The 27,239-nt window shown below is 48.7% G+C and overlaps 1 protein-coding gene across 2 annotated transcripts in view; it reads left to right on the forward strand.

Moving 5' to 3' along the window:
- Positions 1-19,269: 19,269 nt before the first annotated feature.
- The window catches only part of EDAR (ectodysplasin A receptor), a 33,989-nt gene continuing 26,019 nt past the window's right edge, over positions 19,270-27,239 (forward strand). For both annotated transcript variants that reach the window (XM_042981042.1, XM_015544577.2), the window contains exons 1-5: positions 19,270-19,657; positions 22,466-22,633; positions 22,957-23,025; positions 23,751-23,873; positions 24,650-24,831. In XM_042981042.1, coding sequence (XP_042836976.1) covers positions 19,649-19,657; positions 22,466-22,633; positions 22,957-23,025; positions 23,751-23,873; positions 24,650-24,831 — 551 coding nt within the window. In that variant the 5' untranslated portion in view covers positions 19,270-19,648. The remainder of the gene's footprint in view (positions 19,658-22,465; positions 22,634-22,956; positions 23,026-23,750; positions 23,874-24,649; positions 24,832-27,239) is intronic.

The following is a 27,239-nucleotide window of genomic DNA, read 5'->3' on the forward strand; positions in this document are numbered from 1 at the left end:
CTGGAAAGGAAAGCACCACCCTGGTCCAGTGCTCTTTCCTCTAAACCATGTTATCTCTATCTATGTGCCAATATCTATGAACACAATTACCTGTAGGATTTTGAAGGAAAGAATTTCAAGCACACATTTAAACTCTGATAAGACTAACCTCTCCCATCAAGATGTGCTTTATATTGAATTCCTCTCAGTTCTGAAGTTCACTACCTGTTAGCATAATAATCACATAAGACATCCTGGCCTTTCTGATTGAGTTTTTTTCTGACCCCAGACACAGGGCTACCCAGATAACAGAAATAACTGATGGTTCAGCTATTTGTGATTATCTGCTAAGTTTAGGGTTTCTCAAGTACCAGGACTATGGTATGGCCACTGGAATTAGGGTTCAGAAGCCAATACATATGCTCAAGATGGATGTCAAGATGATTCTGAACACACAAGTCCTGTGGGTGACTGGGGAATGGGAAAGAGGGGCCTCCCCTGTGATAAGAGTCCATTAAGGAGGAGCACCAAGCTACATAGAATCCCTTCAGGATGCTGAGAAACCCCCAGTGTAGGTGGTTATCAGCCTGGGAGCAAGCACAAGAAATGGCAGTACACTAGAGCCTGTGGTGTGCCCCCCGCCTGAGACTGGGACGATGCATGGTAGATGGCTCACAGCTGAGTCCCCTAACCTGGCAGCGGCCCTTGAGGGAAGAAGACTGCCTCATCAAGGTCACCCCCACCTTCCAGGGGGCATCACACATCCAGTGCTTGGCTGATGTGGAGGTGGAAAGGCCTGGTCCCATTGCTCCAACTCAGGACAACTCTGTAGGTCCTACCCACCTCTTTGAGGTCTTTCTTGGGACTGCATTGCAACCCAACTTCTCACACCCACAAATGTTGATCCCCAAAGCTCTCCCTGACAAATGTTTTCTAATTTAGTCTCCAGTTCAAGGAGTTTCTCGGGGAACACGACTTGAGAAGGGAGCGAGGGCAGGAGGAAGTTCCAAAAGAACAGAGGTGAGGCCAAATGGCAGTGTGGCACTTCAGAAGCACCACTCAGAGCCCTGCTGACATGCTGTAGGGAGTTACACACTATCCTATCTTCAGTCACGTTACACTGAAACATGAAGGAATAAACAGTCACTTACACCTCCCTAATTAATCTGGCCCTGGCTGGGCTCACCTGCTCTTAATGGCTTCAGCCGTTATAAAAGAAATACAGATCTCAGAGGTCTATTGTCTGCTTTGCCTTGTAGGGTTGGGTATTTCACTATGCCTGTAGCATTCAGTTCCCCAGCTGGAAAGCTCTGTCCTGTGATCAGAATTACACCATCAGTGCTGCCTCCCCACACCAGGGAAAGCTCAGTGAATACAACATCTGGTAATTGACTTGTCCGTTTTGCTACACCCAGTCTCCACAGCTACAGAGGGATGCATTCCACCTACTCCCAGACACACTAGCTTCTTCAAAAACCTAAGGAAATGAGGGCATTAGCCTCAGTGAGCCAATAGAATCTTTAATTTGGAAGGGACATATTATTCTGAGGTCATTTTCCAGTCACATCTGCTTCTAAGGTGGCATGAAGACCTAGCCCATGATAAATCATAAGCTACATACATCATTATTTCAAGTGAGTCACTCTTTGGTGTTTGAGAAGAAATGAGAACATCCGTTTTCCATATGGCATACGGGTCTGAAGGGGGGTGGGGAAGGCCATCCCCCAAGTAGGCTCTCTGGCTGGTGTGATTGTTTCCTGAAGCCCCAGATGAGTCTTCGACCCTCAGATTATTCTTATTTGATGGGGCAAGAGTGGGAATCTCATCACAGTTGTTAGGGAAAAACATGTTCTCATGATAAAGTTAATCACAAGTTGTGCACTGGTTTCTGAGGATCTATGACAGCAGAAAGATGATATTTACTTAGAGTAAATGGATGCACCAGGCGGTCATTCTGAAGTGATGGCCCCAGGCCCTAGCCTAACACAGCTATTTGTAAGGACAGGATGGCCAGGCTCACGACAGCCATGTTTTCCCATTAACTAGAGAGCAAACTCATCAGATATTTTGTGTGCCTTCGCTTTTTCTATTAGAAGAATTATTTTATTCTGTTTATTCAAAATAGCGTGTGCTCATAGAAAAAAAATTCAAGCAATGTAGAAAAGTGTAAAAAAGAAAGGAAGAAAAATATCCCTAATTCTCTCACCCAGAAACAACCATTACTAACATTAAGTGGACATTCCAAGTGTGTGCATGTGTGCCTGTGTGCGTGTGTGGACGTGCGCACATGTGTGTATGTGTGTGTGTGTGTGTGTGTGTGTGTGTGTGAAGTCTTTGGAATATTTTCAATAAAGACTTTTGCTACTTCTCACACTGGCAAAAGTAAAGGAATCCATAGTACATGAAAGAAATGTAGTAAGGCCCTCTATTTTAAAAGTAATCCCAGGATGGGGAGCCTGGGTGGCTCAGTTGGTTAAGCGTCCAACTTTGGCTCAGGTAATGATCTCACGGTTTGTGAGTTCAAGCCCCGCATCGGGCTCTGTGTGACAGTTCGGAGCCTGGAACCTGCTTCGGATTCTGTGTCTCCCTCTCTCTCTCTCTCTCTCTCTGCCCCTCCCCTGCTCATGCTCTGTCTCTCTCTTTCTCAAAAATAAGTAAAACATTAAAAAAAAATTTTTTTAAGTAATCTCAGGGTGCCTGTGTGGCTCTGTCAGTTAAGTGTCTGACTTTGGCTCAGGTCATGATCTTATGGTTTGTGAGTTCGAGCCTCGCATCAGGCTCTGTGCTGACAGCTCAGAGCCTAGAGCCTGATTCAAATTTTGTGTCTCCCTCTCTCTCTGCCTCTCCCCAACTTGTGCTCTCTCAAAAATAAATAAAAACATTTAAAAATTGTTTTAATAAATAAATAATACATAAGTAAATAAAAGAAATCTCTGGAGCCCCTGGGTGGCTCAATTGGTTGAGCATCCAACTCTTGATTTCAGCTCAGATCATGATCCCAGGCTTATGGGATCAAGCTCCCATACCACACTCAGCATGGATCCTGCTTAAGATTCTCTCTCTCTCTCTCTCTCTCTCTCTCTGTCTCTCTCTCTCTCTCTAAAACAACAAAAAATAGTCTATTTAGGGGTGGCTCAGTTGGTTGAGCTTCCAACTCTTGATCTCAGCTCAAGTCTTGATCTCAGGGTCATGATCTCCATGCTAGCCATGGAACCTACTTTAATAAAAAATAATAAAATAAAATAGTCTCTTTTGAGAACAATTCACTCAAAGACCATTTTACTTTAAGTTTTTTAATTGAGATATAATTGATATTTATCATTATATTAGTTTTAAGTATACAACACAATGATTCGATACATATATGTATTTATTGCAAACTGATCTCCACAAAACATCTAGTTAACTTTCATCATTACAGTTTAATTTTTTTCTCATAATGAGAACTTTTAAGATCTACTCTCTTAGAAACTTTCAAATATACAACAGTATTGTTAACTGCAGTCACCATGAGGTAATTACATCCCCAGGACTCACTCATTTTATAACTGGCAGTTTGTATCTTATGACCCCCTTCACCCACTTCTGTCACTGTTTTCCCTGCCCCCCACCCCACCCCCCATCTCTTGCAACTACCATTCTGTTCTCTGTATCTATGAATTTGAGGTAGGGTTTTGTTTGTTTTGATTCCACATAGAAGTGAGATCCTATGGTATCTGTCTTTCTCTGTCTTCTCTGACTTAATTCACTTAACCTAATGCCCTTGAGGTCCATCCATGTCCTCACAAATGGCAAGATTTCATTCTTTTTTTGTGGCTGAACAGTATTTCAATTGTGTGTGTGTGTGTGTATGTGTGTGTATCACATTTTCCTTATCCATTCATCTATTGATGGACATGGTTATTTCCATTTCTTGCCTATTGTAAATAATGCTGCAGTAAACAAAGGGGTGCCTGATCTAATGAAGTTTTGGGGTGATGATGGGGTGGCCCGGAACCAAAAGCCAAGAATTAATTCTTGAAGATGTCTTCAGTGCAAAAAGGTGATTTTATTAAAGCATGGGGACAGTACCCATGGGCAAGAAGAGCTGCACTGGCATCATGAGAGGTAACTGATTATATATCCTCAGGTTGGAAGGGGGTTAGGGGTAAAGTTTCTAAGGAATTTTAGAAGCAAAGCTTCCAGGACCTTGAGGGGCTAGCTGTTGCTAGGGAAACGCCATTTATTACCATTTAGTAAAACCTCAGTCATGAGGCCCTTCAGATGTATATTGGGAGGCCATAGCTTGGAGTATGATTGCCAGCATATATCTTGGGGGAGTTGAAATAAAGGAAGTAAACTTACAGGGTCTTCGAGGTTGGGATAATGTTAAGCTAAGATTCCCTTTTTCCCCTAGCTGCATCACGAAGGCAGCTGAGCTCCTAGAGGGAAGTCACTCTAACGGTCTCAAGGACTTGTCAATGGCACTCACTATAGGCAGTAAGGGAATTTAATTTTTCATTTGCCTTAGTTTCCCACATTGCCATGGCAAGCACTTGAACCTCTTTCCTCTGTTCTTGGGTAGCCAGGATTGTCTGAGGAATATCACACATATCCCACCTGGGGAAGTGCTGTTAGCCTATATTTTGCCTTCAGCTTGCCCCATTCTCCCTCATCAGTCTCCATTTGAGTTAGTGTTTCTGTATTCTTTGGGTAAATACCCAGTAGTGGAATTGCTGGATCATATGGGAGTTGTAGTCCACAGGCCCTGTGGAGGACTGCCCGGAGGAGGAGGCTGACGTGTCCTCAAAGACACAAGCATTTGGAGGTTGTCCCAAGTGGCTGACTCATTCATGCCTGAAGGATAGATGCTTCCAGTAATGATGCAAAGAAATGGAGTGAGGAAATGCACACAGTGGCTGGGAGGCATCAGTCTAGTTGATTGTGTTTTAGATAGAGGAAGAGTCATTATGGGAGGATAGGGTGGGATCATCCCCATCATGAGAAAGCTCTGTTAAGCTTCAGCCCTTGCAGTCTGACCTTCCCCTCCCATGGCCCCCACTAGGATGCAACTCAGCTCCCATAGGGCTCCGGGATCCTTGCTTCTTCTCTCTGACCTGAGGCTGAGGCTTAGTAAGCACCGAATCTGTTTGATAAGAACTAATAATGTGTTTGACTTATATTCAAACCCGCGCTCTCTGCCCCTCCTGCAAAGTCTTCCTTGTCCTGGCCTTTTAAGCTTTTACTCACAATTCCCACCCCTCTCCACTTCAAAGCTTCACACGTCACATCTGCCCTGTGAAGCTAGTCAGGCAAGGCCTTCTGGAGGCACTCCTCTCCCCTTTCTGTGCGTTTACCCTTCCTAGGAGACTTAGCCACACGGCTGTACTGACACATGGCAAGTCCCTGCTCTTTTTCACTAAACCTACATGGGCATGGCCTGCTGCCCCTGAGGGGCCACAGGTGGCCAAGCAGGAGAGCAGCCGCCCTGGCAGACCTGCACAATTGCTAGGCCCACACACCTGACCAAGCCAGCATCTCTAGACTCTGTTCTGCGAAACTCCCAAGGATGGCAGAGGCTTCACAAAGACTGCTGTGCAGCGATCAACACAGCCCAGCAGAACTCTCTCATTTTCCCCAACTGAAACCCTGTCCCTGTTACACACCAGCTCACCATACCTGCTCCCCCAGCCCCTGGTGCCCACCATCCTATTTTCTGTCTCTGTGCATCAGACCATTCGAGGGACCTCACATAAGTGAAGTCATACAGCGTTTGTTCTTGGATGACTCGCTGATTTCACTCAGCATGAAGTCTTCAAGTTCACCTGGGTTGTGGCACGCGTCTGAATTTCCTTTCTAATGCTAAATAGTATTCTGTTGCAGGCGTATACCATATTTTGTTTCTCCATTTGGGATCCATGGCATTTGAAGATAAATATAGGTCAGTATTTTTATTAGCTGGATTTTTATTTTTAAATCATTTCTAATTCTTTTTCCTGGTATTCTTGGTGGTTGACATTTAAAACTCTGGTGGTCCAAATAAACTAAGATTTATTCTTTCTATCCTGACCTCTGATCAGCTCCCCTAAAAACTTAGAGACTTTTTCTTTGTTTAAGACTTTAATATTTCTTTCTAATTACCAGGTTTCCAGGATTTAAATGTATTTTTTAAATTTTACCAGCACACTCTAGTTCCAAATACTTTGGCATCATCTTAGGGCTCTTGGCATGGGAATAAATGGCATTAAGAGTGCCAGAGTAGTGAAATATGTAATGAAACACCTAATAAAATGTGTCTTTAAATGTTGTGTACTTGGATGCATTGGCATAGCATTCCTTTTTGGCCCCTGGAATAAACAGTGTTCCACTAGAACAAGAACTTGAGGGAGTGGGCTCAGGAGGGGCTCACCCACACATACAGCCTTGGTTTGGCTGATGGCCACACAGCCGTTCGTCCCACATGAGGACCCCTGTTCCCTGGGCACAGAGAGTGAGGCTACTTCATAACAGGCATTGTCACAACAGGATATTGTCACAGTTCCCTACAATATTCCAGGGTCAGAAAGCTACCACTGTACCCATGCACTTTCTGGTTGAGAAGGCACGGTAGTCACCTGCAATCACCAAATTGGTATAACATGGGGATCCTAAAAACCCTCCCCTCCTTGTACCAGGGGAAATGTTGGAACTGCCAATAAGCAGAGACACCATGGGCACTGTGCTCATGTCACAGAGCTTGTAGGCTTCCCCAGATGTCAGCTCTTCAAGGGTGCAGACCACATCTCTGGCCTGTGGGTATGGCCTCTGCAGTCAGGTGTCTGGCTTGGCCACTTTGCCCAGCCCTGTGACCTCAGGAAGGTCAGATCCCTGCAGGGTGCCACAGTTGCCTCATCTACACAGTGGGGACTGTGGCAGGACTGCCTTGTGGGCTGATGTGGCAAACAGACTGGTGCCTACTCCTGACAGTGCCCATCCTGCCCAGCACTGAGCATGGTACATCTTTCTTGAGGTCTGTTGAGTGCATGAATGTCCAAATCCTTTCCAGTGTAGCCACAGCCCATTGTCAATCCAGGAGGCCCTGCTTCGTACACTATGAGAGCAACAGCTGTTTTAGGTTAAGCCAACAGTATGGGCTCCATGTCCAACATCTTGCAGGCTTGGCCAGTCTATTTTACATTTTCTCAAAGAAAATACCATTCCCATTGAGCAAAAGAGTGTTTGCTGCTGTATGGCTGGATGGTACTTGTGTATGCACACTCCTTAGTAAGCACCCTCTGCATCAAGCCTTCCCATTCAAAACGTTTCTGCACAGCGGTGCTAGCGGGGTGTGTGGGGGGGAGGGGTCAGTCAGTTAAGCATTCTACTCTTGGTTTTTGACTCAGATCATGATCTTGCAGTTTTGTGAGTTTGAGCCACCCCCCCCCCCCGCCCCACCCGTCCCTGTCAGGCTCCATGCTGACATTGAAGAGCCTGCTGCTTGGGATTCTCTTTCTCCCTCTCTCTCTGACCCTCTCCTAGTCATGCTGTCTCTGCCTCTCCCAAAATAAACTTTAAAAAAAATGCTTCTACATAAAAGCATCTTATCCTAATATCAAAGAGGTGGGCAGGCAGGGAGCCCTGTGTCCCCATTTTAGGCATAAGATGACTGAGGCACCAAGATCTTGGAGAAGGCCACCAGTCTCTGTCTCAGGACCATCACTGGCAGAGGATAATGCCCCCTGTGGCAGACCCAGCTGGGCTACTGGCACTCAGCCCAGGCCTGGGGCAGCACTGGCTGGATGGCAGCCAGCCCTGTCCTGCAGGCCTGTGATGCCCTGCATGGCACACACTGTACATCCTCTCAGAAGGGAGACCCTGAGAAGCCCCTGGCCCATCTCCATGGCCTAGAGAGCAGACACCAGCACCCAGGGCTGTTCTTCCACATACCAGCCCAGGAAAATACGCCTTAGTCTTGGCTCGGAAAATCTTGTTCAGAGAGCAGGCACTCCCAAGCCTGTGGTGGCTCTCCTCACCTTGATTCTGGATCACCTAGACTAGTTGCTACCTGTCTCAGCTGGGGCAATGTACTACTTTCAGTTGCCTTTAAAAAAGGATACTCAACACTTCCGCAGTGACTCCAGCTCCTGCTTTTTGAAGAAAGGCACAGGGTAGGAGCATGAATATAGCATGATGACAGCCATCTATGTCATATTCATGTGTAACTTAACCACATGAGGAATGAATGAAGCCATCAAGAAGAGGTTTCAGTCTCTACACCAGTGACCCCCGGGCGCTGAGGGACACAAACCCCTCACTCTCCCCCAAGGCTTGTCAGACCAGCTTCGACTGGGGAACCCTTGATGAACCTATAAGGGGCCTTTGGTAGTTCATCCTCCCCAAGGCTCACCTGTTACTGTGCTTGAAGAAAGAACAGAAAAAAAGAGTCCTCTTTCAAACCGGTAGAACAAGACCCCGAGTTTAACAGGAAGGATCCAAATGTACAAGTTGCTTGCTTAATGGTGGGACTCTACTTCAGGGTAAGGGGCCTCCCAGGGGTTACCGGGCATGCATTCTTGGCACTGTACTGTCCGGGTCACCAGCCCACAGAAACACCACCTGTGCTAGGCCATTTCCATGTCAGGAGACTAAGGACTAAGGTGGGAGGAGTGGCTGATCCCAGGATCAAGGGCAGGGAAACGATCCATATGCTCAGGAACAAACAAACTCAGACTTCAAAGACTGGGCACATGAGGATGTCTGTGTTGCTGCTGGTAGGTTTTCTCAGTGCCCGCCTATCCAGGTTCTCAGGGCATGAACTCTTCAAGGGAGTCCAAACTCCTGCAGGAGTACCCAGGAGTTAAGCATCCATGGAGCTGGCGCGATGTTGAAAGGGGAGAGGAGATAACAGGAACTCGCCGGAACCACACAGCTCCAGGCGTCTTCAAGGGCCCCCCTGTGGAAGGGGAACGGAGTCTCACTCATCACAACAGGCCTACTCAGTGGGGCTGCCAGTGGGGGACACAGACTGCTGGCCTCCCAAAGAACCATCCAGCTCTCACAGGCCTGCAACAGTTAGATGAAGCCCAGTCCACCTTGCACCGACCCCAGGCTCCTTTACTGACTTGCCTCTCTCACCCTGTCCACTCCCCACTCTCTCTGTGGCTTCCTCTGTGGCTCCTGGGACCCCTGTTCCTAGGCTGAGCAGAATGGTAGGAAGTGAAGCAAGTCTGGGTTTATGCCTAAGCTCTCCCACCTCTGTCTGTGTGACCTCAGGCAAATCACTCAACCTCTCTGAGCCTCCATTGGCTCACAAATTAAATGAGGAATAGCGAGTGCCTATCTTGCAATGTTCAGAGGATTGAAAAAGAGTGTGTGTACGAACAGACCTGGTGCTGGGTATGCCCTCCATAAATACTCTCAGGAGTATTGTCCTAAGAGGACATCTTCCTGCAGCAAACACATCTGGGGGCTCTATTCCCTAAACATAATGCCTGAAGAAACCTTTCTCTTAAGCCCTGGCTGAGTTTTCATCAGATAAGGGGCACAGGAAAGGCCACTGCTTTCTCTAACTAGAAGAGAACCTTTGAGTGGGGGAACCTTGCCTTGCACCTGCTGATAACCCCACACCCACCATCTAGCCCTGTCTCCCACTCCCCTGGATGCACACATTCATTCCTAGTCTGGGAAGAGGTCCCAGCCTTTCAGGTCCCCAGGACCACAGTGTCCTCAGAAGTGAGGGCCACACACATGCACTGTGATTGCTTTTTCTCTGAGCCAGTTCTGTGTAACATCTTAGGACAGAAGAATTTTGTCGAGGATGGTTATTTGTCATGGCAAATATACCAGCAATCTTTCTGAAGTGACTGGAAAGCACCATTGATTCAGCTCTGGGAAAATGCTGTCATTTTTCTTGTGCTTCGACTCTTCCCTTTTGGCCATGTGCTCAGGCTGGTGTGGAAGGGGCAGTGGGTTTTATCTGTGGACCCTCACAACTGGTGTATAGCATCTCTGTGGCAGGCCCCAACAGAGTTGGGGGGCTGGCCAGGATGGAGGGGTCATGTGGAGCCCCTCAAAGGGAGCAGCTCAATGGAAGCAGTGTGGAAGCTGCCAGATGGTGCCTTCCAGGCCCCTCTGGTGACAAGTGAAAGTGGCTGCAACCATAAGTCCTCCTCTGGATGTGTCTAGAGCAGACTTAGACCAAGACCAGGAGCAGCCCCATTTGGAACCTGTCTGATGTTTTAGTCACCTACAACAGATGTGTGGTCAGGACTGCCCAGGTCCAGGAAACAACCAAAAACCACTTTTAAAACATAATCTTTGGGGCTCACTGAGTTAAGCGTCTGACTCTTGGTTTCAGCTCAGGTCATGATCCCCTAGTTCATGAGTTTGATCCCTGCGTTGGGCTCCATGATAATAGCTCAGAGCTTGGAACCTGCTTCAGATTCTGTCTCCCTCTCTCTCTGCCCCTCCCCTGTTTATATGCTCTCTCTCTCTCTCAAAATAAATAAATAAACTTTTAAAAAAATGTAATCTTACAAAAAGAAATCGAATGAATGAACATCATGGTGTTTCAATACATGGGGTATTATTCAGCATTACAGAGGAACTAGCTCTCACAGCCTGGAGAAACCACAGTAATTACACTCAGTGAAAGAAAAGCCAGATACAAAGAGCCCATGTGGCATGACTGCACTCGTGAGAGCTGAAACAAGCAGAACTCATCTGGAGTGATCAACAGTGGCCCAGCAGGGGCAGGCTAATGGCAAAGGGCTGCGTGAAGACCTTTGGGAAGTATCACAATTGGGTGCTGGTTACATGGTATATACTGTATTGAAATCACCACCTGTGCCCTGGAAGCATGAGGATTTTACTGTGAGTGAATTATACCTGAAGAAAGCTGATTATTTTTTTAAAAGTAAGAACAATAAGGACATAAAAATATGTGCCATTAACCAGAACAGTAAGCCATCAGTTCTTAGGAGACATGCAGACTCTGAGAACACAGCTTTAATCATTTTGAACTCTTCCCCATTGGATGTGCCTGTCCACATGTGGGCCATAACGTGTGCAGCACATCACACGTGTGCGATGATGGAGCGCACTGCCTCAGAAGCGGCTTCTCTCTTGCTCTGTGCCTAACTGCACATGGATGTTGTATGATGGCACTGTTAGGTTTTGCTGCAGAAGATGAATAGAACAGAAGGCCTAATTGCCTTCATCTCCAGCATCTGTCTGAGGCTCAGGGCCACCAGAGAGCCCGGAGTGCAAAGGCCACGACATATGGCCACCTCCTTAGCGAAAGGCCCTCTTATCTCTCTGGGCTCAGACTTCAAAGAGAGGCGTGGAGGGTAGAGCGGATGGGGGTGCTATGGGGGTGGAGACACGGAGGAGCCGCATGCCCTTGGCCTGCCTTCTGCACACCCTCAGCTCACCTTTCCTTTCAGACACCCGTCTGGGAGGCCCCCCTGCCCCGCCTCCGCCACCCAAGTGGGAGCCGTCTCAATTACCCACAATAACCATCCTCAGAGAGCAGCAGGCTGTCTGAGGGCCCCTCGGGGGCAAATAATAATAGCAACAATTTTTAGATCCTTCTTGCCTCATTGCTTGCCACGGCTTTGTAGCTAATTTAAGATCTATTGATCCCAGTGCCAATAAGTGGTTTATCTCCTTCAACTTCCTTTACTTAAAGGATATCTTCAGCGTCAAATTAATGTCTTTTACTTGGCCGACAGGGCTTGGGATTCTCGTAGTGTGTCTCCCAGTAATTGTTTATTATGTTCTCATTTTGGTTGTGCTGTTAGGTAAAATTTCATGTTTCAGATACATCTGTGAATCAAGCCTCACCTCCATAACACAGTGAACAGTTTTAAGGTGCCAATGCTCTGCTCTCTAGTGGATCTTGACACACGAAGAATGGCCAGATTTGGGGGTGATGGGGTGGGCTGAAAGCGTTGCTTTCCAAATATCTCTGAGCTGGTGAAAGCAAAGAAACAAGGACCATGAGCTGCGAGAAACCTGGCACAGTAGCCCCTTGGCAGAAAATAAGAAAGAGATCTTGATTTTGTCAGAATGTAGTTCAGGAAGTAGCTCATTTGTCTGTTGCTTGGAGAAGAGGACAGAGCAGTGACCTGGAGGGAATGCCCTGCAATGTTCAGTGGCCCCAGTGGGGCACATACCTCCTCAAGCCTCAGTCCATGCCCATCCTCCTTCCTCTCCCTTTCCATGTATTCCTGGCTAACCACTGGCCATTCTTCCTTGCGTGGGTCTGGGCAGGCTTTCCAACTCCCCGCATCCACCATATTGTGAGACAGTACCAGGGCAGGGACTGTGACAATTTGTTTGTTCAGCCTGGTCCAGAGTAGGTATCTAATTAATATTGTATGCATGGATGGATGGCTGGAAAGGATAGCTGGACAGATGGGTGGATGGATCAATGGAAGGACAGATTAGACAAATAGAAGGATGGATGGCATGCATATTGAAGGGCTGGAGAGTGGCTGGTACTATGTCTCAACAAAATTTCATGTTTATATGTTTATATAAAAGCCCTAGAAAAACTTCATTATGTAATTTAAGGCAACACATTCGAGTTACAGTTATCTTCCTGATTTCACCCTAAAAATGCCTTCTGTCGATTTTGGGAAGGCAATAAAAAATAGGGACTCTTTTTAAAGCTTCACCTGGCTTTATCACTTCTACAAGATCCTTTCAGCTTTGAGGTATTAAATGAAATAGAAATGAAACTGTGAGCACATATCTTTACAGCAGGAGCTCCGGATAAGGATAATTGCTCTCCCTCTGAACTTTCCAGATGTGTATTTTCTGGCCATGTTATTTTCATGAGGCAGCCATCAAGACTGCAGTAGCATGCAAGTGCCATGTTCTGTTCCAAATGCAGGGGAGAGCTTCCCTCCTCTTTTGGGCTCTAGCCCCAGCTCTCGCTGCACAAATGCAGAAGCACCTGCTTAATAAGGTAATTAGTATTCTAAGAAGCCCGGGCCTAGTCTGACAAACAATAATAATAATTTTGGTGTTTAGGGAGTGTTCTTAGGCCATGGCTGTCTACAACACTTCATAAACAATTACCATCAGCACTGGTTTCTACGTAGGAAAATGAAAACTGACAGGAAAGGGTAAGTCAAATAGAAAGATCTGATGAACAGATCTGGTGAACAGAAATGTCCAAAATGCTGATTTTCCTTGCTCTGTGCTGCTTTTCCCGATTCTGCTGCTGAAGAGTGAAGGCTCCCCACAGAATCTGGAATAGTTTGATGCACTTATTTGTATTAGTAGTGATGCTTCAAAGAAAAAGCTAGAATTATCAAAAATAAATGTCATGTGCTGTTTTTATTTGTGCAAGAATGTCTGTTTCCTGAGTATTATTTCAGTTAAAACTTAAACCTTGGGGACTCTCATTTTCAACCTTCAACTCAAATCAGCAGAGCCTTTATCAGCAGAGCCCCCTGAGGGTTCAGCTGCAGACGGATCTCCTGTGCAGGGCAGGGGGTTGGTGGGCTGTGTGTGGCTTTGCCAGCAGAGCAGGTAGACTTCCTTGGGCCTTTGTACCCAGCTGTCCCTCTCCATTGCCTCCCTGCACCTGCCCCAAAATTCTGGGAACACGGAGGTAGCTCCTCCTGCTCCCCCTTGAGAACCCATCAACCCTGTATTCTGTTAACCCTTTTACAGTATAGCTATCAGATGAACATTTTCTGACCAAAGCCCCCAGTGGCCTCTCACCCAGGCTAGGCCACCGCAGGCTGACCTGAGAGGCAAAAGGTGGAGCCCTAGACTTGTCCCAGGGGTGAATTCTAGTGGATGGAGCCTGGTGGCCCCTGAGCACAGTGCCTCCAACAGACAAGGAAAGATCTTTGACCTTAGAAAAAATTGTTTTGTATACCCACACATGCATGCATACGTATGTATGTATACATATATATACAATATATGACGTGTATATGTTTTCAATCAAAATCACACTGTTGAGAGAATATATGGACATTGGTGATGCTGGTGAAGTCAATTTCCCTGTCATGGCCCTGAAACCTTCACCTCGGAGCTCTAAGTGCAGATTTCTCAGGGCAGTGGTCAAGAACAGAGACTGGCCCTTTAAAACCCTCATGCGCTGTGATTTAAAGCTCTAAGACACCCCGCTGTACTGCATTGCAGGGACTTCTCTCAACCTTCCTTCTCTGTCCCTCTGGGATTCTGCTTTTGAGCTTTGGGAGGCAGGGAGGCACCTGTCAGTCTTGGCAAGACATTAGCACCTCTGCCCCTTTTCTTGTGCTGTCCCTGACCCCTGGCTGCACTTTCTTGGGCAGGGCAGCCCAGTAGTCAGGCCCTGTGTGGCAGCGTTGCCTGCCCAGCCAGAGTGGCTAAGAACAGGACAGGCCATTTAATTTGCAGGCCCGTGCAAAATGGAAATGGGGTGGGGTGGGGGGGGCAGTCTCCTTTAAAAATCACTAAGAACTTCAAGATGGCAAGCTCAGGGCCCTTCCTATGGGCTGGTGTGACAGCAAGGTCCCCATTCCCTGCTGCAATGGGATGGACGGTCCCAGGATGTCTTGTAGGCCTTCCAGTGAGACTGACTTGACTCAAACAGAAATGAAAGACAATGAGTTCACCTCTTCACAATGTAGCATTAATTAGCATGATCCAACTGGGATGGGGGATGGGGGGGGTTGCTTCCTGAGAGCCATAAGTCACGTCAAATGGAAATGTTTTCAGCTGCTCTTATGATGACCTCCACAGGCTCCTGGAGGGTGAGTGAATCTGTCTCTGTTGGTGGCAAGTGGAGGCCTTTCCGGGGGAGTCTGGGGAGCAAAGGAATCCTGTGGATGAGTGGGGAGGAGGCCACCAGCAGCCTTCCCCCGGGCATTCTTCTGTGGGAGGGGAGAGTGTGGGAGGCCGGGGAGAAGAGGGTAGTGTTGGGTGGGCAGGGAGTGGGGAGCCACCTCCCCAGAACACAGGCAGCTGCCAGTGCCTTGCCTCTCCACAAAGCGCTTGTGCTGAGGACCAGGGTGGGCTGGCCACAGACCTCACCATCTCTGTCTCCTGTCCCCCATCCTGCGGTGTGGGTCACAAGGACAGCACTGTGCCTGGGGGGCCCGTGGGACCTCTGTCCCCAGTCACTGCAACCAGATGAGGATGAGGGCAAACAGTCAGCCAGCACCGCCTTCTGAGAATTCTCTGGCAAGTGAGCATGGTGTAGAGGTGGAAGGGGCCAGGAACAAGAGGGACCCATGCTCTACATGCTTTGAAAGGTAACTCAGAAGCCCTCATTCCTACAAAGTCTTCCCCAGCCCAACTGCCTCCACCCCTTCCCACAGATTCAGGGCAGACAGTGCCTGAGGTGTGGCTCTGGGGCTTATACCACCTTCCCAGAGAGAAGCAGCCTTTAAGGGAAAGGCAGCATCTTCATAGGTCCAGGGCAATCAGATGGAGCTGGGGGGAGGGGGATGGCAACTGGATCAAGAAAGTAAAACCACCGAGACTCAACTGTCTGCTGTATCTGGTAGTGACTCTCTGTATTCCAAAGGTGATGACTAAAATGGAGTACAGCCTCCTTCCTGCCATAGTGCTTGCCGGACCCCTGGAGGCCACTGTGATGACAGGTGTCCACTGAAGCAGAGCTAGCCCCCTGAGGGCAAAGGTCATCCCAAAGACAAACTGCTGTAGGGAAGGAAAACTTTTACCTTCTTCCTTTCTCAGTTCTTTGGCTGGTCTGATAAGTAAATTGATGGAAGACAGATTAATCGGGGGGAAACCATTTAGTTTTGTACCTATAAGAGTTTATAAAAACATGGGACTCGAGTGACCAAAGCAAGCAGCTTTGTACCTTTTAGACAGAGAAATGGTAAATTAGTGAGGAATTGACAAGACAAGGAAGCCTGGGCTTGGGGTGGTAAAGGAGTGAAGCAGTACAGGGTTTGTATACACAGCTTTCTCAGCCCTGAATTCCCAACTCTGGCAATGAGGATGTATCTACCTCCAGGTGCAAGGGCACCTTTCACATGGGAGATTTATGTCCTGCTTTGAGGGGGACAGAGGAGGGTCAGAGTGTCCTTCTTGCACCAGCTGTTTCTTGAGTAACTTAAAATATGCCATATGCGAAAGTGGCATTTTTAGTGGTGGCCTGCCCTGAACCCCATTATAGCCAGCATGAAGCTAGACCCGAGTTTATAAATGCCCTTAGAAATGCAAGAAGTGGGCTGAAGTTTTGTGTCATTGTGTGTGTTGTATCTGTGTCCCAGGCAGATGAAGATGCAATGGGGCAGGGACCTTTCTGTCTCTCACCATCCCCAGGGTCTCTATACACAGTAGCAGCTTGTGGTCACTGTTGAATAAACCATGAATGAATGAATGAATGAATGAATGAAAGCAAAGGAATCCCAGTGTCTAGCATACAGTCCTGGGCAGGGTGAGGCTAAAGACAGCATTCATTACTTGGGAGAGGGTCAGAATTTAAGGAGGGAGAGACCCAGAAGAAGCCCTTTCCTGGGTCTGCCAAGGGGACTCAAACACGGCCTGAGTACAAAGTCACTGGGAGGTCACAGGACCCACACTTCTCACGTTTTCATGTGTGCACAGAGCACCCAGGGAGCTAGCTGAAAAGCAGATTCTGATGCTGCAGGGCTGCAAGGGGTCTGAGATTCAACACTGCAGCCGGGTGGTGCTGCAGCTGCCCCAGAGATCCCACCTGGGCATCAAAGTTGGATGGACACTGCTCTTAGTGGCTTCCTGCCTGCTGATTTTACTTTATTTCCACCTTACCTGAATATCCAGGCAAACCTCAGACTTGGAGGCGGGCCCAGTCCACACGTGGCTGTGTGAAGGGAAACTGCTCCCACTCACTGGTGTCTGAAGCTCGGCAGTTACAGGCAAAAGGATGAGCTAGCAGTGGCCTGAGGACCATGGACAACCTCTTCCCCCTCTGATGCTGAGGGCTTTCACACCTCACATGGACTGCCAGTTGTCCAATCCCCAAGGCAAGGCTAGTACCCATGACCCTGACACACAAACATGCAGAATCCTTCTGCTATGCATGCGGCCTTATCAATGGGTGGGAATACCACAGAGAGCTTCTGAGAGTACGAGGTGGGGTGTCATCTCCTGAGGAGACTGCTACTACTGTCAGACGAGCAGCAGACTGGGTTCCACCAGCAGGGTCCCCACCTGGAGCCACCAGGCCCTGAGCGCTAACAAGTCGTGTAACCTTCCTGAGCCCCTGCTCTTGGAACACGGGAGCCCTGCTATCTAATGATGCTTGTAGGAAGCAGTGTAAGAGACAGCGTTTGAGACTGTCAAATGCTATTAAGGAAGATGGCATTATTGTTCTTTCTAAGCCACTCATGCAGATGGCAGTAACTCCCAACCATCCCCACAGTAACCCAGAGCTAAGAAGTCAAACCCCCTCCCACAGCCTGAGATGCTGTCACACAGTGGTCACTGTGACCTCTGTTTCTTAAGAACACTGTCACTTTTTACTTTCGTGGTGCTGCCAAACCCGCTCAGGACTGTCACACTTGGGGTCTCCTGGATTCCTCACAACAATGACTCAGTTGGAAAGGGGGCTGAAATACTCCATTTTTATAGAGAATGTGTGCTGCTCCCTGAGGGGGTCATACCAAGCAGGACAAGAAAGCAAAACCTCCTGAGGATGGCCCCCAAGGGAGCCCACAGTCCTGCAAACCTTGTCATTCCCTTAGAATAAAAAAAAATTGCCTACATTGTGGGTACCCTGGAACATGTTTACTTACATACAGCAGGGCAGTGGTGAGCAGTGGGGGCAGGCTGTGGGGACAGACTGTGTAGATTCAAATCCTGGCTCTGCCTGACTGCTGCACAGCCTTGAGCAAGTTACACAGCCTCTCTGTGCCTTGGCTTCTGTGTGAGCAAATGGAGTTGTAGAAGTTCCCACCAGCTCAGCAGTGGTGAGGATTAGGTGGTTATACAGGCTGAGGTGCCCGCCCGGCCTAGTGTCTGGGAGGTACTCAGTACTCTAGAAGTGCTGGCAAGGAGGATGGTGGATCCTGTATGCCGACACCAGTAAATGAGGTTGAGGAGATGGGTGCACCTGGCCTCAGGGAGTGAGTGAGCACAGGCTGTGCTGCTGGAGAGGACTGAGGCAGTGGGTTGGCACAGTCTGGCATGTGGAGTCCCTGCACCCTATGCCCAGGTGGGGACCCGGTGCCGGGGTCTTGGGCTGTGTGGGCCTGTGAGTCCCTCCCAGGGAGGCTGCAGCTCTGCCATTCCCCGTAACCTCTCTGTGCACATGGTCCTGCTTCATGCACAGCTAAATGCATGGGCCTCACTTCCTGGCTTCTCTGGAACACCTGTCATGAGCAATTTATATCCAAACAAGCAACACTCTTCTTCACCTCTCAAGTTAACTGCATTTAGAGGTGAAGCCGTGTGCTGGAATGTGGTGTCTCTTCTTTACTTTCTATCTTGAAATAATTTCCACCTTACAGAAAAGTTGCAAGTGTTCATTATTGTTTTTGCCAGATGTGGTGTCTGTTGGCCCCTGGTTTCCTTCCCTGTGGGCAAAGAAGGATGTGCTTCCCCATCTGCAGGAACCCTGGCTTTCTCTTGAGTTCCAGAAAGTCTCCTTGAGCAAAGGAAGTGATCCAACAGTCTCCAGCCTGGCACTTATCTATCCAGAGAAAAGAAGGCACCTGGGAATGGGGTCTCCACCCCTCCTCGAGGCCTAGACCAGGGCTTTTTCTCATGAACAAGTCCTTGTCCACATGACAGCAAGGGATGGACCAATAGAACTCAGGCTGCCTTGACACTGTGACAGCCACGTCTCTCCTTTGCTCAGATATTTCTCACAAGCTCAACTCATGTGTGCAGCTGCCAGAGGCTGCCTCCTCTTGGAGGCCCTCCAGGTTCTACAATGTGTTCACAGTTGTGACATCTCCCACCTGTGTTCGTTCCAACTCAGGAAGAACTTCACATGCCTCCCATGCACCCAGCAGCCAAACGGAGACCTGGGTCAACTTGGTTCTCAGTTTCCTTAGTCCTGGCCCCTCCAGGCCCTCCTCTCCACCCTCTGACCCCCTAAGGTCAGGGCACCATCAGCATCTTTCAGGCTTCCTCCCTCCTGCCTTGTCCTGTCTAAGCCAGTGGTTTTCAGATTACTGATCATGTCCCAGTGATGGTTTTCCTGATCGCTGTCTTGGGCTACAACCACTGCCATTGTTCTGTCGGAATAAAAATAGTAGGATGGAGTAGATCACAGTCCATTGTGTTCGGTAAGTATAAATATTGTTTCACGTGCTTTGGGGCGTGTGTGTGTGTGTGTGTGTGTGTGTGTGTGTGTTGGGTGGCATTACGACATACACTTCTTGCCAGAGTTGGCCCCTTCTGTCACTGCAATGGCAAGTTGGTCCCGCCACTCTCTCATTGCATCGCACAGCCTTTGTGTGAGACCCATGGCAACCTGATGATGTCATCTGACCTCATGCTCAGCCCTCTGGTCCAGCTGTGGCTTCGCCTCCAGCCATTTGGGCCCCCTACTTCCACTTCCTAGGAGACCTTTTTCCCACCTCTTTCCAAGCGAACTTTTACCTACTCTTTAGGACCTAGGTGAGACTCTGCCTGCCCTGATCTCTTCAAAAATGGATCAGGTGCCTCTGAGGGTGCAAGCCACCTGCCCCTCCAAAGCTTCTCAGTCAGTGGTCTTCATGGGTGGCTTCAATCAGCAGCTGAAATGGCCATGGTGAGAGTGTTTATTTTACTAAAATAGTCAAACACTGCAAATCAGACACCTTCCCTGCACACCACAGGATGCCCTGAGCATCTTGGACCTCTAGCCCCCAACGTGTGGGTGACCCTCTGGCCCCTTAACTCTCCAGTCACCTGGAGAGCAGGAGGTGGGCCTCATTCTGTGAGCCCTCCAGCTCTAGCCCAGGACTGGAGAGCCTTCATAGTTTTGAACAACATCCCAGAGTTGATATATCTCAGCTCCATCCAACCCTCCTGGTTAATAAACCACTAGCTTCTTAAGGGCCACACCTCTGAAAGCCATCCTGAATCTTCTGGTTTTGTGTTAACCACCAAGCTCTCCCAGGAGCACTGTGAAGCAGGGTCCCAACCGCTGTTCCCAGAGCATCCTTCCAGCCCAGGTCTCCAGAGGTCAGCCTGCTTGGTGTTAGCCAAAGTCTTGCCATAAAGTGAGGATGTTATAGGGAAACCATGTGCCAGAAATGCCGAGGCTGGAGCTAAGGTCGTGGTCACAGCAGGGGAGGCTAAATTCAAGTTTGGGAATACACAGGCCTCCCTTCCTCCCCATATGAAGTAGGCATTCATCTTATGCCTGTTTTATGGATAAGGGAACTGAGGCACTGAGAGGCTACATAACTTGCCAAGATGTGATTCAGCCCTTGCTCTTAATCACTACCCTTTTTTTCCTATTTGGTTAACAGCAGGTCTGGGACTGCAGGCTGAGGTCACAGAATGGAAAGGAAACAAACAGGCCAGTAATCCTAGCCGCACTCGTCTCTGCATGTGGGTCCACAGTTCGAGCCTGTTCTCACTGACCCTTGAGTTAGAGCTTGTGCTGGGGTGGTGAGAGTTAAGCCAGAGCAGTGCCTGGGGAGGGGTCAGAGGTCCACAGTCATCAGCTGTTGTTTCCATTGTAGTGTTGTTGTTCTAGGAGGATATGGTGCTGAGGAAGGAACAGTAGACTCCGTGGAAGGCAGGAGAAGCAGTGAACGAGGGCCGGGTGGGCAGAGCTTTCCTGAAAAGGGCTCACCTGGCCATGGGTCTCCGTGCTATCATGAAAGTGGCCACAGGCACTAGGAAACAAAATCGTGGCCATGAGACTGGGTGGTGGCTGGATTCACCTGTGGGAAGAGATGTTTTGGGGACACCTCCATTTCTCCATCACTGTTGGAGCTATAGGGGCTCAGCTCCTTCCACTGTCACCTCTGATGGCTGGCAGGCAAGGGTGCTGCCCTGCTCAGGGCACTGGGGGTCCCCAAAGTAAAGACCAGGAGGTCACTTCTGGGAACAGCTTGGGAACAGCTCCCAGGCCAGGCCAGCTCCCACGTGCAGAGCTTCAAGGGAAGTCAGACCTTGGAAATGGAACCCTAACCAGAGGGCTGCCCTTGCCTTCCTCCCTCCACCCTGTTACCTTCTTTGAGAACTGGTAATCGTGGCAGAAATGCATCCAACACGACAGGCTTTGTTTTGCCTTGTGTATTTGTTTTTCTTTTCTGTCTTCTTGGGTTGGCCTGGGAACATCTTTAACGAGCCTTTCAATAAATGCTCTAGGTTGACACTCCGGTGCACCCAGCCCAGCCCTTCTCAGTATTTACAGGGAAGCCCTCCCAGGCTCAGCTATAATTGGAAGTCAATTACATTAGAAACCCTTAGTATTGTTCTTGGAAGGCCTCCAGGGCTGCAACTCTTCTGGGAAGAGCCTCTACCCCGTCTGTAGACCCAATGCAAACCCATCTCTGCTACCCACCATCCTGAAGCAAAGGCTGGGCTGCCACCATCATGAAGCTGGGGTGGCAGGCAGGGAGTTGGTTCCTAAGATCTGGTTGGGACTTTGTACCTTACCCTCCCCACCTGGCAGGACTGCAGGTGGGGCCTCCCTCTGCCTCCCTCCCTGCCTGTCCCAGCTTGCTCCATTGCTAGAAGGAAAACACCCAGAAGTTCACTGCTGGGGTGGCTGGGTGCTTTAATCTTGCCTCAGTTCATTTAGTGTGTCTCAAAAGTAAATGGGGCACTGAATTGCAAGACAGCAAGCGTGGTAGAAAGAGAGAAGAGGCAACTTTTGTATCTCTTCAAGAGATTCTGGAAACCTAAGCCTTCCCCAAAGCCTCCCCACCAATGTTATTCACAAGTGAAGACACTTCAAGGTAAGCAGGGACAAGATGCTGGAAAGAGCCAAGCCCCCCAGGGCCCTGCCCCATTCCCCTTACTGACACAGTAGTAGCCAGTGGGCCCCTGTCTCTGGAATCACCCTTGGGACATCCTTCTCAGCCTGTTCTCAGAGTAATCAGATGCTTCTTCCCAAAGTGAAATGTCTTTATTGCCTTTTTTCCTGGTCACAAAGTTCACATCATTCTGACACTAGGAAATGTGTGGAAAGGGAGCGTTCCCCATAACCCACCACAGTCCATAGTCATTCCCACCCTATTTCACTCCTGCCAAAAAAAAATCTTTATTGAAAATTTAGTGAATATCACTCCAGACCTGCTTCTGTGTATCACATCCCATGTCTTTGTATAGTCAGGCTCCCAGGTAAGACTGCTTTCAGTTAGAAACACAGGCCTCCCAGTCTGAAAATGGAAAAGTGAAAAACAATACCTCCTCCTTCAAAGCAGTGCATTAATTTAGCAGTTGGTGAAAGCATCTAAACACCTGGGCTGTAGCCACCCTCTGTCTGTTTAGTGGCTGTGTGGCCCTGGGCATGTCACTACCCTCTCTGGGCTTCAATTGTTTCAGCTATAAAATTAAGTGGTTGGACTCATGCACTGAGTCCTTAATCACTCTGACAACAATCTGTTCTTAACAGAGACAAGAAGAGTCTGACTGTGGGGCCGGGAGAGAGGGCAGAGGGCTTGGGGGAGAGGCTATCCTGCCACCATCTCCAGGACTGCTCTGGAGCCAGAAGGTCAGGACCAGCCCTGAGTACCCCTTGACACACTGTGTAAAGCCAGGCTTCCTCAGACTCTGTGAGCAGGTGAACCATCCGCCATTGCCCTGGCTTCCATAATTGGCTCTCAGTGCACTCTGGACCTTTCGTCCTTGCTGGAGGTGGGGGGGGGGGGTGATACTGGGAGGACCATGGATGGAGTCAGTCCAAGTGGCCTGGGGCTCAACTTAAAACCTGCCTTTTCTTTTAGGGTGCATTCATTTCCTGCCTCACTTGCAGGGAGGCCCCTCACACCCAGTGGGACATGGTGGAGGAAGCCAGACTGAGGGTGGGGGCTGGGCTGTGGCCAGCCAGTGCTGGGGCAGCTCAGGCCCTACAGGCACCAGGGTGCCATGAAGTGTGTCTTTCAGGCAAGGCCCCAGGAGAAGATGGCCCACGCAGGAGACTGCAAGCAGATGCCCTGGCTCCCTGTCCTGGTGGTAAGTGCACCCTTACCCTGCGGAGCACCTGCAGTATGGCCCGGGAGAAGGTTCAGTGGGAGCTCCTTCACCTTCCACACTGCTGTAGGCCAGTCCCTTGGCCTCTTACACCTCAGTTTCCACAGCTGTGCAGTGGGATTAATGTTAACGGCACCTCCTTCACCAGGCTCTTTTGAGAGTGCAAAGCACTGAGCAGCACCCGGTCCAAATCAGACTTCTCCTCGGTAGCTTCCTTTCTAGGGGTCTTTGAATGCTTCCTTGTGTTGCAGTCTATGTAACCCAGTGTCTGTGTGGTGAGCACCATGCCTGTGGTCCTATAGCTGAGAAAGATCCAGGCCCCCATCATGGGACTCCCCAAAGAGGAGAGGCTGCATGTGACTGAAACCTGCCTTTCTAGAGGCTCCAGGAAGAGGGCTGCCTCCTCCATAACCTTAGAGAGGCTGGAAGCAAGATTTCATGGGTGAAGAGAGTTTGGAGCAGGCCTCAAAGATGGGATGGAGTTTTGATGGAGGGGTAAAAGGAGATGCAGGAGTGAAACCAGCTGATGGGAAGCGAGTTGGCCTGCCCAGTTTATTAGCTGCAGTTTCTAGGATTTGGTACCACATGAGTAGTAGCAGGCCCCCACACCCAGACTCCTTCCTCTGCAACACGTGCATGGGGTGCTCACACCTGAGTGTGTCTCCAAGGAGGCACAGAGGCCAAAAGGACCCCCTTTCTTGTGGCAGGTGTCACTGCTGTGTTCAGCCAGAGCAGAATACTCCAACTGCGGAGAGAATGAGTACTACAACCAGACCACGGGACTGTGCCACGAGTGTCCCCAGTGTGGCCCAGGAGAGGAGCCCTACCTGGTAAGGCCCCTGCTAGCTGTGCCTGGGCCTGGCACTCTCTATCACATGAGTGTTGCCCTCATCTGTATCACTCTACTTGTGGTTCCTAAGCTAAATCAGGCTAGTCACTATAGTCCTCAGATGTCACAATTAAAGGGTTGAAGCAGCAGTGAGCACAGAAACGGTGTCTCCCTGGCAAGGGAGATGGCCGAGCACTTGTTACAGATTTCTAAGGACCTGTTTTTAGTTTTTTAAAGGATGATTACTTTCCTACTCTTCTTTGATCAAGTAGGTTTCAAGCCATCTGGATTGGAGGATGACTGATGTCCTCCAGGAATGGCATACTGATTCCTGAGTGCTGCAGTGCCCCTCTTCTTTGGGAAAGCCTCATTATGTTGTTCTGTTAAGTGCTGAGCAAAACACCCACAGTGTCAGCATTCACGGTTCTTGTACAGAGCTGAGGACATCAGATGCCACAGGCTGCATCACTGGCAGGTTATCCCTTTAGCTGGCTGCCTTTATTCAGAAACCCTTGGGAGAGGGACAGTGTCTAAAGCCTAGAAGCACTGGGGAAAGAAGCTCAGAGTTGGAGATGCAAGGGGGTTGCAGTTAAGGCAGATCAGGAAGCCAAAGCCTAGCAAGAGAAGCTTCTGGAAACAGCTAGTGTGCTCATTGTGCGCAGTGTGCCCAATTCACCCACTGTGCCTGGTGTGCTGGTGCCCCAAGGACTGAAGGCCCAGTCGTGGTGGGTGTGGCTGCTGTACTCACCTGTATCCTCTGTCCGGTTTCTTGGCCAGTCCTGTGGTTATGGCACCAAAGATGAGGACTATGGCTGCGTCCCCTGCCCAGCGGAGAAGTTTTCCAAAGGAGGCTACCAGATATGCAGGCGTCACAAAGACTGTGAGGGCTTCTTCCGGGCCACCGTGCTGACACCAGGGGACATGGAGAATGATGCTGAGTGCGGGCCGTGTCTTCCTGGGTAAGCATGGCTGCTACCAGACAACACCCCAGGACACTTTGTGCAGAAAGCCCTGAATGTGAGCACCTCAGGCTGCAGTGTAGCATCACTCCTGCATTTGCCCATTCTATAAGGAGCAGCTCAGCAGGGAGGAGGGCATGTGTCTGGAGTCAGGAAGCACAGGGTCTAGGATGGTGAGTCCCACATCTTTCAGAGGATAGGCAGCCCACCCAGGCTCAGCTTCCAGATCTCTTAAGCGGATGTTCATCATAATAATGTCTTCTGATGACCCAAAACAAACTTGTTGAATACTTACTATAAGATAACACATGTGGAATGCTTTGGAGAAAAGAAAACTAAAATTCTGATTAAATTTAGTGTTTTTGGTATTCTGGAAAAATCTGAGGGTACATATTCCTACTAAGGAATATGTGAGTCATTTGGTGCCTATAATTCCACCACAATTCTGTTATTTATCAAAAGTTATCCCATAAAAGCAAAGTGAAAATGCAGTTAGTGGGAAAGACAGAAAGATAATCTTCCTTCTCACAGGCAGGACACATTAGCAAGTTCTGCCTAGGAGAGCAAAGTGCAATCTTGACACTCAGATCTACCAAGCCACAGCTGTTGCTGCTGTCTCCCTCTAGTGGCCACATAGCACAATGCTTGGAAGGGTTACAGATAAAACTGAAAGCAGTGACAAAGGCGGCATGGTAGTAGAGGTGGTACAGGTGGTAGAGGTGGTGTGGTGGTAGTGATGATGGAGGTGGTGATGGTGATGGAGACAGTGGCAGTGATGATAGAGGTGGTGGGGATGATGGAGACAGTGGCGATGGTGGAGGTGGTGATGATGGAGGAAGTGGTGGTGATGATGAGGGTGGTGGTGACAGAGGTGGTGGTGATGGAGGTTATGGTAGTAATGATGGTAGTAGTGATGATAATGATGGTGGTCATGGTAATAGTGGCATTTTGAATAGCACACTATACTTTGCAACCCATTTGTGCGCATTATCTTTCTAGATCTCTGTCTTGGATTAAGAGGAGAAAGAAAACAAGGAGGATATATCCAAACAAGAACACCAGGCATTAGTCTGTAAGAAGAAGGAAGTATAAGGAAGGCATAAAGACCCACCAACTTCAGAATAGATTGAAAGTGAATAACTGTTTAAAATGAGGAGATCTTTTAAAATTACAGAAATTGACCTTAGTTCAAATTTGTGACTGAGAAGCATTGATTCCCATGGCTTCCACCACCATCTTTCTACTGGGGATCATCCCCCAGCCCTAGTCTCTCCCATTTTCTGTCTTCAGTTCAGACCTACCTCCAGAGCTACAGACCTTCATTTCCAAATATCTGCTTGACAACTCTATGTCAGTGTCCCTGACACAGAGTATGATTCAAACATATTGGTCAAATTAATAAAGAAAACATGGAATCTTATTACAGAACCTTATTTTTCAATATGCAAAAAATCAGGTAATACACAGGAATTAGACTATTCTCTTAAAAATGTGATAAAAATAAAAGTTCTATAGGTGACAGTCTTTAATTTAATTGTTGAGGCTGTTGTGTTGTGGGGGCTCCACCAAAAGGAACATGTTAGGAGAAGCAGAATCAATGCATTCCCACCCAATGGTACAAGCATCCATTGAAGGACTGCTCTGCACAGACGCCATGCTTGAATGAGACAAATTCAGTATGCTCTTCACATTAGGTGACTAGAACTAGTCTCTGAAAATATATATGCTTCCTGGAACTTCATCTTCACTGGTTTTTATTGGTGCAGATACATAATTCATGAAAGATACACAGAGTTTCACGGATTAACTATAAGTGTGCCAAGGAAAAGTGTGCACACCTTGCCATGCTCACCTTGGAAAGTAAATAACCCTCTTTGCAAAATTTCAACTTATTCTCACAGTCTCTCAGGGTGAGAATCTGACTTGACATTCACGACCTAGCATAACCGCTTCTGCATTTGTTTTAGTAAACCTGTGAAGTCAGAGCCTACTAGGTAGGCACTAGTGAGGCAAAGAGGAAAGACAGTTTTCTGTGAAGGTGACAAGAAAATCAGTAACCACAGCATAGTATGGTAGGTGTACACGGTGTTCTAGAAGTCTGGGAAGGACCCCTCGCTTCATGGTTGGGGTGGTGGGTCGGAAGGGGTCTCAGAAGACTTCTCAGGGTGACATTGGGAAGGTGGGAGTTAGGCTAAGAATTAGGACAGAGCTCTCCAAGATGCTCAGGGCAAAGCTCAAAGGGGCAAGCAACCTGGTGTGATGTGGAGCTGAGGGTCCCTGTGGCTCCTAAGGAGGCATGCCCAGGGGTTGTGGAGAAACCAGAGAGGGGGGCAGGGGCCAGAGGGAAAATGGCTCTGGAGAACGATGTTGAAGACACTGGTCGTTAGCTCAGTGTGGAAGCAGACCAC

The sequence above is a fragment of the Panthera tigris genome, chromosome A3, assembly GCF_018350195.1.
Source record: "Panthera tigris isolate Pti1 chromosome A3, P.tigris_Pti1_mat1.1, whole genome shotgun sequence".
Taxonomy (NCBI): Eukaryota; Metazoa; Chordata; class Mammalia; order Carnivora; family Felidae; genus Panthera; species Panthera tigris.